General features: G+C 32.9%; 1 protein-coding gene across 4 annotated transcripts in view; it reads left to right on the top strand.

Annotated features, from left to right (window-relative positions):
* Window positions 1–3364: 3364 nt before the first annotated feature.
* LOC145291566 (kielin/chordin-like protein) overlaps window positions 3365–20299 on the top strand; it is a 36749-nt gene continuing 19814 nt past the window's right edge. For 2 of the 4 annotated variants that reach the window (XM_080137634.1, XM_080137632.1), the window contains exons 1-4: window positions 3368–3524; window positions 4860–5018; window positions 8250–8408; window positions 14171–14329. In XM_080137634.1, the coding sequence (XP_079993760.1) occupies window positions 3398–3524; window positions 4860–5018; window positions 8250–8408; window positions 14171–14329 (604 nt within the window). In that variant the 5' untranslated portion in view covers window positions 3368–3397. Of the gene's footprint in view, window positions 3525–4859; window positions 5019–8249; window positions 8409–14170; window positions 14330–20299 lie in introns of all 4 variants that reach the window. The other 2 variants (XM_080137633.1, XM_080137635.1) reach the window with 2 other exon arrangements.

Below are 20299 nucleotides of genomic sequence, written 5' to 3'. Positions count from 1 at the left end.
TTTCATGGTCAGTGTGTCATAAAATTCCCTTTTTTAAAAAGTTTATTTTAATTTAATATACTTATATCTGAGAAGAGGTTAGGAATTTATCCAGGTCTGTTGAATGTTGTTTGGGCTTCCAGTGAACGGTTGAAGGGAGGGAAGAGGGGTTAGAGGCTTAAAAAAGAAAGGAAGGAAGGTGGTAGGGGGAGATGGAATGGGGAAGAAGGAAAAGGAAAAAGGGGAAATAGGGGAATACGAAGGAAGAGGGAAGAAGGAGAGGAAAAGAGAAGATAGCATGATTTAATAGCTTTGTTTTATCTTACTTAAACAAAATCGGTTTCTTTTGGACCACCCTAATATTTATTTCTATTTCGTTTGTTCATTTAATGTTGATTTATTAATTTGTGTATTAGTAAATTTATTAAAGACTATTCATAATGATGATCATTGCAAAACTCAGGATATATGTCATTTTTAAACTTATAATGGTTAAATTTAGTCATTCTTATTAAAAAAAATTTTTTTCTTAATTTTTTAAAATTTTATGCATGTTTTTACTCAGGAAAAGTGTGGTTTTGGATTTCGTGAATGTTAGACCTGAGGAGGTTAGGATGTGTAGGTGTTCAACTGTCGGATATTGCATATGGGTCGTGTTGAGTTGAATATATTGGGGAGTAATTCGCAAGTGAAAGAGCAGATGCGATTTGTAATGTCTGCAATTTATGGAGATTTCCTGTTTCTTATTTAAGAGTTTATCCCTATCCTTAAATTTTGTGATAAATAGTTTTTCATTTAAACAAAGAAGGCAAGGTGAATTAAGTGACTGACAAGTTTTTGCTTTCTTTAGGATGTGCCAGTCAACAATAGGTGCCAAATTTTTACTCGTTAGATCATTGTAGTATGTAGCTAATGATGTTTTATCTCAACCACAAACCCTAACCCCTAACATCAACACGAAAATGAATAAAGACACTGATAAATAAGTAAATAAATAAATACGAGAATAAATAAACTAACAAATTCGCACCAAATTCAACCCTGTTCTCCACGAAGCTGAATCTTCACCCTTACGACCTGTTAAAAACAAAAAAGCCTTCTTTTGCTGAGGATTAATTTTCGCTCTTCATTTAGAATTCCGTTTTCGAAAATGAGGGTTGTTGCCTGATGAGGTCTCTAGTTAGTAATTACTAGTAGACCGAAACATGCTCATGACTGTGTAGCAACAAACTACTGCTTATGTAAAGACAAATCTAAAATTTAACTTGCTCTACTTCTGTATTGAGCACTCTTGTATAAACCTCGTTATATTTCACTGGTTACCCTACCTTTGGAAAATAGCAATGACTTTGTTCTATTTCTTTTCATTACAACAAATATATTTTCAAATATGGTGGGTCTCGGACTAGAACAGGCAATCAAATGATCTGTTTGAAAAATGGGCGATTTTACTGATTTTGATGATAACAAAACTATTTGAAATGTGGATCATTCGCGAATCTTCATTCAATCCCAGGCAACGTCGGGTCTCCCTGCTAGTATATATATATAAATATATATATATATATATATATATATATTTAAGAAACTCGTTTCTTATCATTGAGCACTTTCAGTTGAATTAAGTCAGTCAATTTAGCTCTTATGCATAGATCATCATATAACGATTAGATCACTCTGACTGAAATAAAAACACTTAAAAATAAAAATGTTTAAATTCAATATTATTTTCACGCGGTTAATGGTAGCCGAATGGATACAGTCTTTGCTAATCAAGCCAGAGATGGCTTCTGTTGCCGGGTTCGAATTTATCGACTGGTGTTAATCATGACACTCTGCACTGAAGATTCCCGAAAGGATGAATCACTAGTGTCGGTAGGTATTTAATTATTATAATATATATATATATATATATATTATTTTAAAAATGTAATTATCCACTGACACGTGTTTCGTCGTCTACAACTCATCAGAGTGGCTGTATCTAGCGAGATTCGAAATCGGGACCCAATGGTAATGAGCCTAAACCCTTACCCCTGGACCATCTCGCCGACTGTCTGGATATATCGCGATTTACTTAGATGTTGTTTTTGTTTTGGTTTTAGCGATATGTTTTGAATGAATTCAATTATTTACGAAAGTGCATTTTTACCTAAATGCGAGTTGGGAATAATTTTCCCTTTTAACCAATTTGGTACTCCCACATGGGGAGCAGTATATATATTATTTTTAAAATGTAATTATCCACTGACACGTGTTTCGTCGTCTACGACTCCTCAGAGTGGCTGTATTTAGCGAGATTCGAAATCGAGACCCAACAGTAATGAGCCTATATATATATATATATATATATATATATATATATATATATATATATATATATATATATATATATATATATATTATGTTTTATGGAACCATTATGTCAGAGTTTTTGAGAATAGCTTGCGTTACTTTAAAATTAACAGATTTTATACCACCAGTTTCTAGCTTAGTAATAAGGATGATAAAACAAGGTGGGGATAAAAATAAAATATTTAAACAGTTAAATAAAGCATTTGTTCGTTATCCTGATGCTTTTGAATCGTTTAAGATTAACCAGACTATATTAATAAAGGAAATCCAAAACTATATTAGCAATGTATAAAATGTATTTATAATTACATATAATAAATTTATATATATATATATATATATATATATAAATATATATATATATATAAAATAAAATAAAATTAAAAAAAAATGTATATATGTAAAAATATTTTTAACCTTTATATATCTAATTTTAAATAAATAAGAATGTAAATATACTAAATACTAATCATAGTGGGGGGTTTTAATTTGGAAATTGATGACTCGCACAGGTAAGAAATTCATTTTTATAGCATGAAAAGGTTAGTAATTGCAATTAAGAATAGGAAATTGGATCAAATGTTTGTAACATGTCTTCTTCCTAAGATTAAGGGAGGTGGTGTTTGATCAACACTGCTGGGGAGCCATGATGTAATATACTGTTTTGTTTTTAAATCCCCGAAACAGTGTTTAATGGTAAACAACTGATGATCCCTTAAAAAATAAATTATTAGTACTATAGTAAATTCGAGAGCGATTTGGTACAGTGATTGCAGGTGATTAAATGACTTACTGACTAGATGGTTTTCTAACGAATGATAAAAAATATTTTTTTGTATAGTTTTAAAGCTTAAAAACTTCAAAGACTATATGTGTGTGTGTATGTGCGTGTGTGCGTGTGTGTGTGTGTGTGTGTGTGTGTGTGTATTTGTCGCCTAACCAATTTGAGAATAGTTGCAGATGGCATTTTACTGATTTTGATAAAAACAAAAGAATTTATGAGAAGATGACAGCTGATCGCTTTTCACGCGAAGGCGATAAAAAAAGAAGAAAACAGTAGGACATGATTGACTATAAAAACCTGTCTTTTGAAAGCATTTTTAATTGGCAATTGTCTTTATTTGGCTGCACACATTCAATCATGCTACGAGCAATCGTTTTCGCCTGTCTCATCGCCATTGCTTTGGCAGGTAAAATATAACCTTTTCTATTTAAAAATATTTTCTGGATTTCTATCTGTCTATGCTCACTGTTTCTTGCAATCTTTAACTTTTACAATCGCTATTGCCCGTCGGGTTTGAATTGTCTTTTGCAATTTCTAAAATGCATTTTCTTGTTTATTTCTCTTATTCTTTTTTCACCCCAAGCAAGGTGTACGTTTCTACCTGTATAAGAGCCAAATATGCCCAAGTATGGAGTATTGTTGCCACATCTGGGCAGGAGCTGCTAGAAGTAGCTTATCCTGCCATGACAACGTTCAAAATAGACTTCGTGGCCAAGTAGGGGATGCACTTTTCTCTCCCCTGCAACCTCTTTCTCACAGAAGAAACGTTGCGAGCCTATATCTGTTTTATCGCTATTTTCATGGCAAGTGCTCGTCTGGACTCCAATCTATGGTCCCGAAAAACACTCGTCTAACTGAAACCACTATTAATAATTTCCCCCGCTCTTTGTAACCAGATTGTGGACCGGACAACGTCGAGTGGCCTTGCTTGCTGGATTAGGAAGTAGTCAACGTCTGGGTAGTCCTTTTAACACAAGTTGAGAGGATTTCACATTGTTGGATGTAACAGTGATGTTATATATATATATATATATATATATTATTTAATATTTATATATTAATCCCAACCAAATAAAAAAACTCAGTACGGAATCGGAAACAGAGCTTGACAAAAGAAGTATAAATAAAACCTGTAAATTAAAACTTACTATCAAAATTTATTTTTCAACAGAATACCTCAAACAAAGTTCCATCCATCCATCCATCCATTCATTCAGCGCGGCTGCAGCCAAGATTGAACTCACTACACGAGTTTTGTAGTGTAATTCAAACCTTGTCGCCACATAATGCAGTTTCATACAATGCAGTTTCATACAATGCTAAAATCAGCAATAAACAATGAAAATTTTGCATTCTTTGAAACTCCGCGGAATAAGGATTAATTATCTTAGTTTGAGGTATTCTGTTGAAAAATAAATTTTAAATTACGGTTTTCATTTAGGCTTCTTATATTCGTCCAACATATATATATATATATATATATATATATATATATATATATATATATATATGTTGAACGAATGTTTGTTTAAAATAGACATTTGTCGAGGTTATTTGTGGACACTGCTCCCGTGAGTCGGTGGGTAGACTAGGTTCAATCCTCGGCTTGGGAGATGTGCTAGACTAGCGGCACTGACGAGTTTTGATACAACGAAGCAGTACTCTATGTCGATAACTATATATATATATATATATATATATATATATATATATATATATATATTCTGTGTTTTCTTTGCAGTTGACAAAGACACTTGTGATCACAAAGGAAAAACATACAAGAAAGGCGATGGATTCATGGACGATTGTAATTACTGTTTCTGTGGCGGAAACGACGTAGTTGGTTGCACAAAAATGCTGTGCAGACCCCGTCCTTCTGGACAGTATTCAAATCTTGAAGGTAACTTCTGTAATAACACAATTTCTATAGTAATCCTGTCGCCATTGCCAACATCTGCTAGGTTGATTCTAGATGCGAGATTCTGATTGGTCAAATTAGAATTTGTGTTAAGTATGAGGTGAAATTCTTTCTTAATTCAAGTTGTTCGATGTCAACATGGTATAAAAGTGATCGTGCAGAATGCAAGGTTGCTGTGTCGTCCATCTTGAGATGGAAGCACGCAAGATGGACCATTCAATAACCTTTGAAACTTACTACCTCTCATAGTCAGAAGATTGTTAACAGAGTCGAGAAATTTATTTTTTTCGAATATAAAAAAAAAAAAAAAGAAAACGATATATTCTATAACGTCGATGCAAGAGTATTTTACCGATTTAAAATTTTATCTTGAAAATGAAAATGAAAACCTGTGTTTTGGAAAAAGAATAACGAGCTTGTATTTTATTTTTGATTTTTTTTTAAATCCTTTGAGATTTCATAATTTGTGTATTTATTCTTTTGTGGACTGTTATCCTCAACTTCATAGTTGTTGTTGCTTCACCACGTTTCGACTAATTAATCCTCTGGCCTACTTAGGTAGGATTGAAACCACTATCTTTAGACAATGTTCACCTGGAACCGTAGAGACTCAGCATCTTTATCCACTGCACCACACATAGAGACCTTTACGTCTGATCTGAAATGGAACACGTACATCAAGTCTGTTGCCAAGGTCGCTGGAAAGATGGTGGGATCCTTCTACCGCTCCAGAAGATATTTCACTACTGATGCAATTCTCTATCTATATAAAAGCCAAGTACGGCCAAGGATGGAATACTGTTGCCATATCTAGGCAGGAGCTGCCAAAAACAGCCTATCATGCCTTGACAGAGTACAAAATAGACTTCGTGGTTTAGTGGGGGATGCCCTTTTCTCTACCCTGCAACCCCTCTCCCACAGAAGAGACGTTGCGAGCCTATCCTTGTTTTATCGTTATTTTCATGGCAGGTGCTCGTCTGAACTCCAATCCCTGGTCCCCCCTCGCCAAACTTTCACGAAAATCACCCGTCTAGCTGAATCCACTGTGAAAAATTTCCCCCACTCTATATCTGTGCCTAAATCAAAACGCGGATTTCATGAGCAAAGCTTCTTTCTTAGAACTGCACGCCTGTGGAACTCTGTTCCGTCTGCCTGCTTCCCTCCGGACTACAACTTGGATGTCTTCAAGTCTAATGTTAACAAATTCCTAATGAACCGCCCCCCTAATTAAACACTTCATAAAATCTCCTCACTAACGTGATGTACTTGCAATAACCCTTATCCCTGAGTGGCTTCCGGGCCTTGATAAGTGGTGATCACTGTGTAAAAAAAAAAAAAAAAAAAAAAGAGGCGTTGGGTTTCTGCGGTTCCAGGTGAACATTGTCTGTAGATAGCGGTTTCAATCCTACGCACACACACGTGCGCGCACACACACTGTTTTTCTTTCTCTCACACACGCATACACATACATACACACACATACCGCATTTAAATAAAGAAAAAAGTAATTGCTACCTCTTTATAACAAATACGTTTTTTTATTAAAAAAGTAAATTTCACCATAATGCATTTCGGTTCATTCGTAAACAATTCATTTATTTATTTTTGTTAAATTAAAAACATAACCCGCACACCATTCTAACATACACATTGTTTAATATCTATGATTGACTGATTTGATTCTTTTACACACACACACACACACACACACACACACACACACACACACACACACACACACACACATTCACATTCTCTCTCTCTCTCTCACACACACACACACACACACACGCATTCTCTTTTTCTTTCACACACACACACACACACACATTCACACTCACACATAAAAGGAGATCGAAAAGTATATACGGATACTTTAAATGGAGATTTATCTATCAATCTATAACTATAAAAGCGAAAATGTATGTTTGTGTGTTCGCTTTTTCTGTATGTCTACAAAAGGCTTTTTTTCAGAGAAGCGGTCAGTCGGTTCACAACTTTTTAAAACTTTTTATATCACATATAAATCGTAATATCTCAGAGTTAACAACGAAGCTCGCCCGTCTATTTAATTTGCTCGACTTTGGGAAGGTAAATATTCAACATTTGTCGCTCGCCGCATGTGGGTTAGTCTTTTTCCTATAACATCTTGGGAAAATAAAAATAAAAAAAAGCGTTCCCGCAGTAAATTAAATACTATCCCGCAGTCAAACTTGACCTCATTAAGGCATTAAAACGTGCACCTTCCAAATCCAAATATTTAAATAAATTCAAACGTGTTCCCGTTAGCATCCCGCGGTACCCCAATGGTTAAAACCGTCGCACTCTTTTTTTTTCTCCACTTTAATTTCCAACTTTGCCTCAACGGTTCGGGTTTGATCCTCATACTTACCTACCAAAACATTTTTTTTAATTTTAACCTCCCCCCCCCCGGAGTTTTCACACACACCTCCAAACACTCGGGCAACGCCGGGTACCCCTCGCTAGTATATAATAAAAGGCTCTAAGTTAAAATTTAAATCGCTCACTGAAATGTGCAGATCTTGATGTTATAACCATAAGATCACTCTTGCTGTCTTAACATTTATATAAATATTAATTTCAACTGTATTTGTCGCATTAACGTTTGCTGTGTTACTTGAAGTCATAGATGGTTTCATGGTCGAGTTTGAATCTCCCGACCGCCTGTAATCATTACTCCATACACTGATGAATCCCGAAAAGAATGAAACAGTAGTGTCTGGAGGTATTAAAAATAATTATAGAAAAAATTACAGCCCCTTTAAGAAATTCGTTTCTTATCGTTGAGCACTTTCAGTTGAATTAAAAGTCGGTCAATTTAGCTCTTATGCGTAGATCATCGTATAATGATTTGATCACTGTCTGTCTGACGTAATGAACATTTAAATTAAAATGTTTAAAATTCAACGCTATTTCACACGGTTAATGGTAGCCGAATGGATACGGCCTCCGCTAATCGAGCCAGAGATGTCGCGGGGTTCGAATCGTTCGACTGGTAGTAATCGTGACACCCTGCACTGAAGAATCCCGAAAGGATGAAACACTAGTGTCTGTAGGTATTTAATTATTATAGTAAAAAGAAATAATTATATATATATATATATATATATATATATATATATATATATATATGAATGATCTTTTATGTGGAAATGTTTCTTCTGTTATGCGTTTCTTCTGTATTTTTTCCAGCTGGCCAAGACACCTGCGAACACAAAGGAAAATTGTACCAGAAAGGTGATAGATTCATGGACGATTGCAACCATTGCTTCTGCGGAGGAAACAACATGGTCGGGTGCACAAAAATGATGTGCAGACCCCATCATGCTCCAGAATACTCGAATATGGAAGGTAATTGAAATAATTATTTTTATAATGAATCTCTTGTGAGTGCCGACATACGTTCGGGTAATTCTTGAAATACAAGACTAACCCGATCCATTTTGTGTGTGCAATATTTGATGTGTTGGATTAGATCAGTTTCGACTCCAAGACTTGCATATATTTTCCATTCTTTATCCTTACCATTTTTTTTTTAAATCAGAAAATCGATGTTTGTTAGCACATAACAAAGCATATATGAATAAATAAGTCTCCGATTTCATAAGAACTCTCTCTCTCTCTCTCTCTCTCTCTCTCTCTCTCTCTCTCTCTCTCTCTCTCTCTCTCTCTCACACACACACACACACATATGAATAAATAACAAATCTGTTAGATTCCAAAGTCCAAGATTTTAAAACAAAAACTTTTGCACATTGACAAATCTGTTTCGTTTTATCAAATAACCTACTGTTGATTTTATACGAGGGGCCTTTCTGCTTGTGCAGTTATAAAACTTTTAAAATGCACTTGTTATGTTAGGTTGTATCAGAATCGAACTGTTCCTTCTTTTATCTGATGTTTTCGATAATCGATTTTTGATACCTATCGGGGACATTCTGATACAAATCCTAGCTAGGAACACTGCCAGACAAGTAAAGTATATTTGTGTGAAATTTCCAAAAATTTGGCCCATTCGTTTCCGAGTCCACAGGGAACGAACTCACACACACACACACACATACACACATGCACACATGCACACACACGCACGCACGCATGCACATCATTGACCAGGCATTAAAATTTAGCCATGTTATTTTTTTTTTCGTTGATAATTTAAATTAAATCATCATCTCCAGAATTTCGAAAGTTATTTGGAAGCATTTTAAACTGTCCGATAGAAAGCCTTCAAAATTCTTAGTAAATTCACATGTAATAAAATCCTATTTAAAAAGTAATTTAATTATGACATTAAACATTTACTTCTACTCCATCTCACATAAACTTCAGTAATAAGAAATAACGCTTCTTTTACCAATATACACACACGCGTTCGCGCACACACGCTCGCGCGAACACGCATCTACACACATCGCATTCAAATAAAAAAGTAATTGCTACCTCCCAATAACAAATTTTATTACAAAAGTAAATTTCGTCATAACACACACACACACACACACACACACACACACACACACACACACACACACACACACACACACACACACACTGATGTACGCACATACACATATATATTTTTACAATTTAACTGTTAGAAAAAAAACAGACAAATGCAAAAAGTTATTTTAATAAGCATATATTTATTAAAATGAAATTCAAAATTTTAAATTCTTAACATTAATTACTTTTTAGACAGTGGATTTCCTATTATTATTTTGACACATGCGTACGACCGGCGCTTCACGCTATTATTAAACATTTAAATGTTATTCAGTCGCAATTTCCAACTTCTGAGGACGTGCCAGGCATTACCTCTAGCATGACACACACACACACACATATATATACACACACACACAAAACTGTCTGTATTTCCTGACGAAGAATATTTTACTATTCGAAAAAATAAAAAAATAAATTTGAATTTACTTTTAATAAATAGATATGTATATTTAAATAAATTTTGCACTTGTCTGCTCTTTTCAACGGTTAAATTTTAAATTCTTAATATCGAATGGACTTCCTATTATATATATATATATATATATATATATATATATATATATATTTTTATATATATATATATATATATATATATATATATATATATATATATATATATATATATATATATAAACATTTGAATAACACCGAACGTAGTGCCATTAATTGTTGAGGGTTTAGTTTTTTGGGGTTTTTTTTTCTATAGTTTAAACACAACCCATTAAAGAAGAAAATTTCAAAAAGAAAACCAAAATACACTTCCAAAGAATACTTCTCCTAAGCTCTAATTGTAAAAACATAAATTAGATAAAAGTGATAAATAAGGGGCGGGGCAGAAAAAAACCTATCGAGACGTCTTTCAGCCAACCCTTTTCAAGATTAACGTTGGCAACGGGGGAGAAAACATCGTTTAAAAACGTGGTTAAAAGACCATCAATTATTAGCGAGGGTAAAAAAAAAACTGTACGGGGAATAGGGGAAAAGGAAACAATCTCAAAAAAAAAAAAAAAAAAGAATTCCTATAAGTTTCAAATTATGGGTATGTTCTCTTTGTTTACACAGAGATGGTTGGCGTAAATTAATGGATACTGCCTCGAAAATTTTTAAGTGAATTCTCGAGCACGCTCTGTGTAAAATCAAGAAAGTTTAATCCGTGTATCTGTCAGTACAGATCTGGCACTGTAATAAATGTTCACCAATGGCCGACTTATGATCTTGTAAACGCCCGGATGTCGGCCATTTTTTTTGTGCCTACGTATCGAAGGGGGGACATGTTGGGAAATTCTAACCTCCAAACATTGAAGAGTATGGCCCCCGTAGTCGGCTTCACACTGACCGTTAAACCAATAAACAACCATATCATATTGAGTCGTAAGGTATTCGTTGAGATGGTTTCCTTTTCTCCTATTCCCCATACAATTTTATTTTTACCTTCGCTAATGATTTGTAGTCTTTTGACCACGTTTTTAAACGATGTTTTCTCCCTCGTTGCCAATGTTAATCTTGAAAAGAGTTGGCTGAAAGACGTCTCGATAGGGATTTTTTTCTGCCCAACCCCTTATTTGCCCCTTTTATCTAATTTATGTTTGTTAAACATACAATTAGAGCTTAGGGATATATATATATATATATATATATATATATATATATATATATATATATATATATATATATATAAATGTAAATGTTGGTTCGTTCGGAATTAATTGTCTAAAAAACCACTGGACGGATAGCTTCCACGTTTTGGTATAATATGTTTACTATATTCATGTGTGTTTTTATATATTTCTTTTTTATTATAACATTATACTTAATTTTTCTATGATAAATAGGTTGATTTCTTTGTATCGAGAGGCCATTTTTTTTATTTAGGGACAATTATTTATTACCACTTCCTGTCACGTGACCAGTGTTACAATTTAGCAGTTTTCTTGCTATATCTGGAGATTTCGGTTACAATCTAGCGGGAAATTCTAGAAAATCTGGAGGTATTTGGCACCCACACACCCGCATTAGAAAAGTGCTTGAAAATATTCAATGTAAGTAAAAAAAAAAAAGTAGCATTTATTGTCTTTGGTAACAATTATTTATTGATTATTTGTTTTGTTTTTCACCTTTTTTTCGACTAACCATTCTTAAATCTCACTATAAAATCGATTTTTCCAAGTACATTTTAGGGGTGGGGTGGGGGCATTCCAACCTCCGAAGTTTGGGTTTGTATTACTGTACACATAGATTCGAAAAAGTTGTCAAAAAACAAATACATAACAAATAAATGTTATCAAAGGCAAGATAAGTTACTTTTCTGCCAAACTGGATATTTAAATTAACTACACGTGGTCTCAAAATGAATGACGACGCTCAAAGTGTATACACATTTTGACTCCTTCCTTTACTTAAAAATTCACCAAAAATCAGGAAATTAACGAATTTTAATGAAAATTGTAGTATTTTTCAAATAATGATCGCAGAATATAATGAACTAATTATTTTTACTTAACTCTTAGTTAAAATGTTTTATTTTGTTTAAACAAAAAATACCTTTACTAAAGTTATGGTTTTCAGTAGTAAGTAAAAAACGCAAGAATTTATTTTTGCTTTTTTTTAAAGCATCGTAATTTGTAACAATAAAAAATAATTTTTACAGTAACATTACGAAAAAAGCCCCTAAAGTCCGTATTAATGTATTCGATATAACTCGAAGAAAAATGAATTATCGGTTACTATTCAGGAAATTAAAGATTCAATTAGATTCCTATTTCAGTCACCTAAATTATTTAAGGTGAAATGAGTTTAGGAATTTATAGCCAAACCTAAATATTGTTTTTTTTTTGGTAAATATCCAGATACGCTACTACAGAACACCGACCACTCTAATTTGTTTGGGGGGGGGGGAACAAATATATAACAAATAAATGTTATCAAAGGCAAGATACGTTACTTTTCTGCCAAACTGGATATATTTTTCGTGTTTTTATTCAATGTAACATATTTATTCAGATCGAAAAACATACAGTATTTACCGATGTTTTCGAAAATTCAAGATGGCGTCTCACACCCTCTTTAACACCGTAAGTTTGGAAAAAGGTGTTGTAAATAAAAAAAAACTATACAAAATACTATTAAAAACCCGCCGAATATATGTCAACCTATGTCACAGTAACATGTATTGAGCGAGTTTTTAACAGTATTTTATCCGGTTTTTTATTTATAACATCTTTTCCCAAACTTACCGTGTTAAAGAGAGAATCAGACTCCATCTTGAATGTTCCAATACATCGGTAAACACTGTATGTTTTTCGAGCTGAATAAACATGTTACATTGAATAAAACCACGAAAAATATATCCGGTTTGGTAGAAAAGTAACTTATCTTGCCTTTGATAACATTTATTTGTTATATATTTGTTTTTTAACAACGTTTTCGAATCTATGTGTACAGTAATACAAACCCCACCGACCACTCTAATTTGTTTTTTTTTGGGGGGGGATCTGATGTTGGGGCACGCGCGTGCCCCAACATCACATCCGCCCCCCCCCCATGTACAAAGTAAAATCTTCGGAAAATGTTAAATAGTGTTCTAATTGGTAAATGTCGGTGCGTTACTTACGGAAAATTTGAAAATTCGATGTTCCAAGTAAAAAAAAAAACAGATAAATTAACCCCCCCTACTCAAACTTGGTGTGCTTTCCTTTTCTTATTTTATTTCTTTTTCAGCTAATTTTAAATTTTCCACCCAAAAAGCGCTATAATCTATTTTTGAAAATTGGAAAATTCTATGTCCTGGAAAAAAAAATCCCCTCCCCCCCAACGTTGGTGAAGCCGTCGTTTATGCTACAGCGTGCAGCATAAACGGAAGCTGCAAAATGGTGGAAAGAAGTTCGTGGGTTCAGGGGTAAATACCATGCAAACGGTAAATTTGCCCGAAGTTTGACTATCAGATTCGTTGTCAGCGACCTCAATTACCTATACAAAAACAAATTAGAGTGGTCGGTGTTCTGTAGTAGCGTATCTGGATATTTACCTTTTTTTTTTTTCTTGCTTAAAAAAAATAGCATTAATACAGTAAGTTAGGTAAACTGACTTTTTCGTTTAAAAAATGGAATTATTTCCCTTTCGTTATTAACTTTTTAAAAAAAAATTTTTTTTTTAATAAATATTTTGTGTTTTATATACATAAAGTACAATTGTTGAATGTTACTGTTTTGATTATATTCGTTTGGGGGGGGCACACTTAAAAAATTAAGAAAAATTAAAATGAAGCGAAATTTAAGTTTCCGTTCCATTTTTACAACAACCGTAAAACAGTGCATTCTCAGCAAGTTTTATCGTAATTTATAAGCATATTGAAACACTAAATCAACATTTTATTTATTTTTTTGCATAATTAATGATGGAAGTATTTTTCTGTTTATTTTCTTAACATCTGTTAAAAAAAAAAAATAATTTGTACATTCTCTTGAAAAAAAGAATCAAACTTTCACGTGTTCCATTTTAATAAACTGAGCCACAGCAACGCGTGGCCGGGTACAGCTAGTATATATATATAATCTTTCATGTTTAAAATTTTTTTCTGTTTTATGTTTATTCTGTATTTTTTCCAGATGGCCAAGACACCTGTGAACACAAAGGAAAACTGTACAAGAAAGGTGATACATTCAAGGACGATTGCAACCGTTGCTTCTGCGGAGGAAACAACGTGGTTGGGTGCACAAGAATGATGTGCAGACCCCATCATGCTCCAGAATATTCGAATATGGAAGGTAATTGAAATAATTATTTCTATAATGAATCTCTTGTGAGTGTCGACATATATTCAGGTAATTCTTGAAATACAAGATTAACCCGAACTCTTTTGTGAGTGCAACATTTGATGTGTTGGATTAGATCAGTTCCGACTCCAAGACTTGCATATATTTTCCATTCTTTATCCTTACCAATTTTATTTTTTTTTTATTAGAAGCTCGATATTTGATAAGCATATATGAATAAATAAGTTTCTGATTTCATAAGGAACGAACACACACACACACACACACACACACACACACACACACACACACACACACACACACACACACACACACACACGAATAAATAGCAATTCTTTTCAATTCCAAATCCAAGATTTTAAAACAAAAACTTTTGCACATTGGCAAATCTGTTTTGTTAGAAGGGGTAAAAAAACGATAATTGTATGTTAATATCGGATATTTCTTCCGTGGACTCATCAGAAACCAAAAAGTTCCCAGAGACAAAAATGCATAGCAATGCAACAGATAAAATAAAAAAAAAAGAAATAAGCAAAAAAACAAAAAAAAAAAACAAACTCGCATTAAATCCATCTTCAGTTTGTTTTTCATAAACCCTTATCCTCGAATGGCCTTTGGTCCTTGATAAGTAATTATTTTCTCGTAAAAGAATCTACTATGGGCAGGCATCTGGTTATATATATATATATATATATATATATATATATATATATATATATATATATATATATATATATATATATATATATAGTTACTTGTAACTGGCTGACCGAAAATGCTCATGTGTAGCAACATATTAATGCTTACGTAAAACAAATAAAAAGTATATATATATATATATATGTATATATATATATATATATATATATATATATATATATAGTGTTATAATGGAATAATTCCAGAGGAAATCCGGGTATGAGAGCTCAATGTGGTAAACAGAGCAATAAGATAAAAAATATAACACGGAAATTACATAATTGTCGATGCAATAATTTATTTCAACCTTATAGTATTTTCAAGCATCTAAATCAGACAATTACATTTTTGATACATTTTGAGTATCAAAAATGTAATTGTCTGATTTAGATGCTTGAAAATACTATAAGGTTGAAATAAATTATTGCATCGACAATTATGTAATTTCCGTGTTATATTTTTTATATTATATATATATATATATATATATATATATATATATATATATATATATATATACTACCAGGGAGACCTGAGGTTGCCCGGGATTGAATTAGGATCAAAGAATGTTCAATATTTTTAATACTTTTATTTTCATTGAAATTGGTGAAATTAAACATTTTCATACAAATTTGTTGATTGCTTTGCTCTAGTTGGGACCCAGCACGATGTACCAGGAGGAAGTTTCATATGGCTCGCCGCAGTGGCTTAGTCTACAATGCATTGTAAAGAAGCTACGGTTGATGTTATGAAAATATTTTTACCGGGAAACAACGCTGAAATTGGAACAGTAAAATTTAATAAGATAATAGGAGACTATAAACCTGGCTACATATACGGGAAAATTAAAACTCACAAAACAGGCTACCCTCTAAGACCCATAATCTCTCAAATCCCCACCTCATATATATATATATATATATATATATATATATATATATATATAATATAGATATAGTATATAATATCGCTAAAACAATCAATAACATTATCTAACCCTATATACCTAGTAAATACTGCATATAATCTACCACCTACTTCATAGACCTTTTAAAATTAAAGTCCCCCCACAAATGCATAACCGCATTCCTTGACGCCGAAAACCTCTTTGCTAATGTCCCGATAAATGACACAATTAAAATAATTATTAATCAAGTATACAATCACAATACATTACCCCCTCCAGCTATAAACCCCAAAACCCTCGAAAAATTACTAAAAATTACTAAAAATGTACCACAGAAGTTCCCTTCACAGACCCTAATGGGAAAATATACATTCAAATAGGTGGCGTCTTAATGGGATCACTTCTAGACCCAACATTCGCCGAATACTATATGACCCACCTAGAAAATGAAATATTCCTAGATCCAAAAAATAAACCTACTATCTATGCCAGATATGTCGATGACATATTCATTGCAGCTAAATCAATACTAGACCTAGAAACACACTCTGTCCTCAAATTCACCTACGAACCAAACATAAATAACAAAATACCATTTCTCGACGTATTCGCAGATTCAAGTGATCCCTACTAAATTCACAACTTCAACATACAAAATCCTACCAACAATAACGCAATACTCCTAATTTACCACAGCGAATGCCCAGAAAAATATAAAAGTACCCTTATAAGAAATTTGATTCACCGCGCATACAATATAGCATCAACTCGACAAATATTTTACAAAGAACTAACAAACATAAAACAAACCTTAATAAACAATAACTTTCCCAATAAAATTGTCAACAAACACATAAAACTCTATTTAAACTCACTCCATAATAAAAACGTAAACCATAACCCTAACAAAAACGACACCATCAAAGTATACTATAAAAACAAATTACACACTAACTACAAAACAGATGAAAAAATAATAACAAACCTAATTAAAAGATACACCCGACCCACTGACCAAAACAAAAAGATCAAACTAATAATATATTATACTAAATTTAAAACTTCCAACTTAATAATCAAAAACAATAACAACACTAACACCACACTAAACCAAACTAATGTAGTGTATGAATTTATTTGCCCCTTTGAAGAATGTCTCCGAACCCACTCTAAAAATTCATACAACGCATACAGAGGTCATACAACAACAACACTGACGACTAACCTATCATTTATCTGACAATAGTGCCATAAAACAACATCTAACATCCCACGATAAAAAACTTAGTCACCTGACATTAGAAATATCTTAACTAACAATACTAAAATCAGATACCTTAACAACTGCACAAGACGACTAAAATTAATAGAAGCCATACTTATAAAAAAGACGACAGCCCTTTTTGAACCGGATCTCATTTAATACTGGCACAAATTTACTAACAGTATTTAATAATTAACTAACAGTATTTAATAATTAACTAGAAACTAAATTAAATAAACTATGCAATGAGAAAATCGAAATTAAAATTAAATAAAAAATAATTCGACCTAACCCCCATGCACTCACGTCTATAACCAATTAATAAAAAAAACAAAACAAACAAAAAAAAAACTATAATTACACCAAGCCTCATAGAAAACAAAAACAACAACAATCGCTGTTTTTGTTTTCTATGAGGTTTGGTGTAATTATAGTTTATATATTACCAGGGATACCCGATGTTGCCGGGATTGAATTGGGATCAATTTCCAATACGTTTATTGTTATCAAAATCGGTGAAATTGCCCATTTTTCAATCGAACCAGATGATTGTCTGCTCTAGTTGCGGACTGACCACAATGCACTGGGAGGAAGCTTCACATGCCTTCCCGCAGAGATTTAGTTCATAATACAGTGTAATCTATATTGCACTGTAGAGAATCTACTGTTTACTTTATACAATTACTTTTACATGATGACTTCAATTAAAGTTTAAAATGCAAAAGTCAAGTATCATGGTCTAATTGTACTTTAAACAGAAACATTCATTTCGAACGCGGCCCTGTTTTTTTTAAAGAATCTACTATTGATTTTATACGCCAGTCCCTTCTACTTGGGCACTAATTAAACTTTTGAAATGCACGTGCAATGTTAGGTCGTATCAGAGTGATAACTGTTCCTTCTTTAAGCGGATTTTTTTGATTATCAATTTTTTATAGGTATTGGGGACATTCTGATACAAATCCTATTTAAAAACACTGCCAGACATGTAAAGTACATTTGTGTGAAATTTCCAAAATAATTGGCCCATCCGTTTCCGAGCCTATAGGGAACACACAGACACAGACACACACACACACTTTCTCTCTCTCTCTCTCTTTCTCACACACACACACACACACACACACACACACACACACACACACACACACACATACCGCATCCAAATATAGAAATAAGTCATTGCTACGTCTCAATAACGAATATCCTTTTTTATAACAAAAGTAAATTTCACCATAATGCATTTCAGTTCATTTAGTTATTTTTTCTTTTGTTAAATTTTAAATTTAAAACAAAACACGCACACGTTTCTAAGCCACACTTTGGTTTATATTAGTGTAAGAATCTTTGGGATTCAATGATTGGATTTGTAATTCTTTTATACGCACACTCGTGTGTGTGTGTGTGTGTGTGTGTGTGTGTGTGTGTGTGTGTGTGTGTGTGAGCGAGCAAATAGTTAATAAAACATGTTAAAAAACACTTTGAAAAAGAGTTAAAAACATTTAATTTGTTGGTTGGTTGGTTGTTTTACGACATATCAACCATTTTCCGGTTATTTAATACTGAATCCAAAGATTTTGAAGAAAAATTTTTTAATAGAATATATTTGTTGTTTTCAAAATAGTTTCTATTTAACCCATAGTTGGGACCCTAACAGGTACTACCACTCCGGGTCAGAGTGGACCTGGGAGCAATGGCAATTAAAGGGTGGCTCCACACTCCCCAAAGCCCGTAAGATGGGACCTCACCACTGGATATAGTTTAAGGTCATATCCACGACCATTTAATTTGTAAAGGATACACTAAATAAGTAGGTAGTCCTTAATCCGCAGAGTTTCAAAGAAATACTTTCCTTCTCATCAGAGGGTAGGATTTAGTAAAATGCGGGATTGGATTTTGCTTGCAAAAGTATTTGATGAAACTACAAGTCAAAGATCTTACTTGATAACAAAAAGTGCAGCAGAGGGAATAGGGCGGAGAAAAAAAGTGATTTCACGTGAATGGATAATCTGGTGAAAGTATCCAATGACGATAAAATCCAAAAATGCAAATCCAAGAAAGTTTGTTAAATTTCCATTCGCACAAGTAAAACCCAAGGGAATCGCGTAATTGGAAGATGGTCCAAAATAATCCAAAAGGCAAAAATCCGTGGAATAATTTACAAATAGGTACAAGGAAATGGGGAAAGAATTCCAATAATATTATTTAAAGAAAGATAAGATATGTGTTATCGCGGCTGTAATTAAGAAAAATTAGTGAAGAAGAAGAGAGAGAAAAAAAATGAGTGAAGAAAAAGAGAGAGAAAAAAATGAGTGAAGAAAAAGAGAGAGAAAAAAATGAGTGAAGAAGAAACTAAAAAATAAAAAAATTGAATGGTGATTGAATTAAAATTTAAAATAGAAAAGCCATTTTATTTTATATATATAATTTAACGGTTGAAAAAAAACCCCGAGAAGTGCAAACATTTATTTTAATAATCATATTTATTAAAATAAAAATTTTTTTCAACTTTTCGAATAGTAAAATATTCTTCAAGAAACGCAGACAGTTCCGTATGTGTGTGTGTGTGTGTGTATGTGTGTGTGTGTGTGTGTGTGTGTGTGTGTGTGATGCTGGAGGTAATGCCTGGCACGTCTTCAGAAGTTGGAAATTGAGGCTTAATGATAATTGTGTGAAGCGCCGGTTGTATGGGTAAAAATAATAATTGGAAATGCTCTGTATAAAAAGCATTTGATATTAAGAACCAAAAATTTGACTGTTGAAAAGATCTGCAGCATGAAACGACAAGACAAAAGAACTCTGTATTTTCTGACAGCGATTATTTTACTATTCAAAAATTTGAAAAGAAATGACATAAATTTTAATAAATAGATATGTTCCTATTTACAATGCCTCCCCACGGGACAAAGTTAGACACCAGGTTCGTTTTTTAATGTGGAGAAAAGGAACAAAAATAAAAATTGTCTCAGTCGTGAAGGATTTCTCCTCCATTGACAGAGAACAAGAAATTGAAGTGCAGCATCTGAAGAATAGATACTACACTTTGATCTTGACCCGAAGGCCAAAGATAAATAGATATGTTTATTAAAAT

This window comes from Euprymna scolopes, chromosome 12 (genome assembly GCF_053919585.1).
Source record: "Euprymna scolopes isolate OS-2025 chromosome 12, ASM5391958v1, whole genome shotgun sequence".
Taxonomy (NCBI): domain Eukaryota; kingdom Metazoa; phylum Mollusca; class Cephalopoda; order Sepiida; family Sepiolidae; genus Euprymna; species Euprymna scolopes.
Note: the sequence above shows the minus strand (reverse complement) of the source record. Positions and strands in the feature narration are given on the sequence as shown.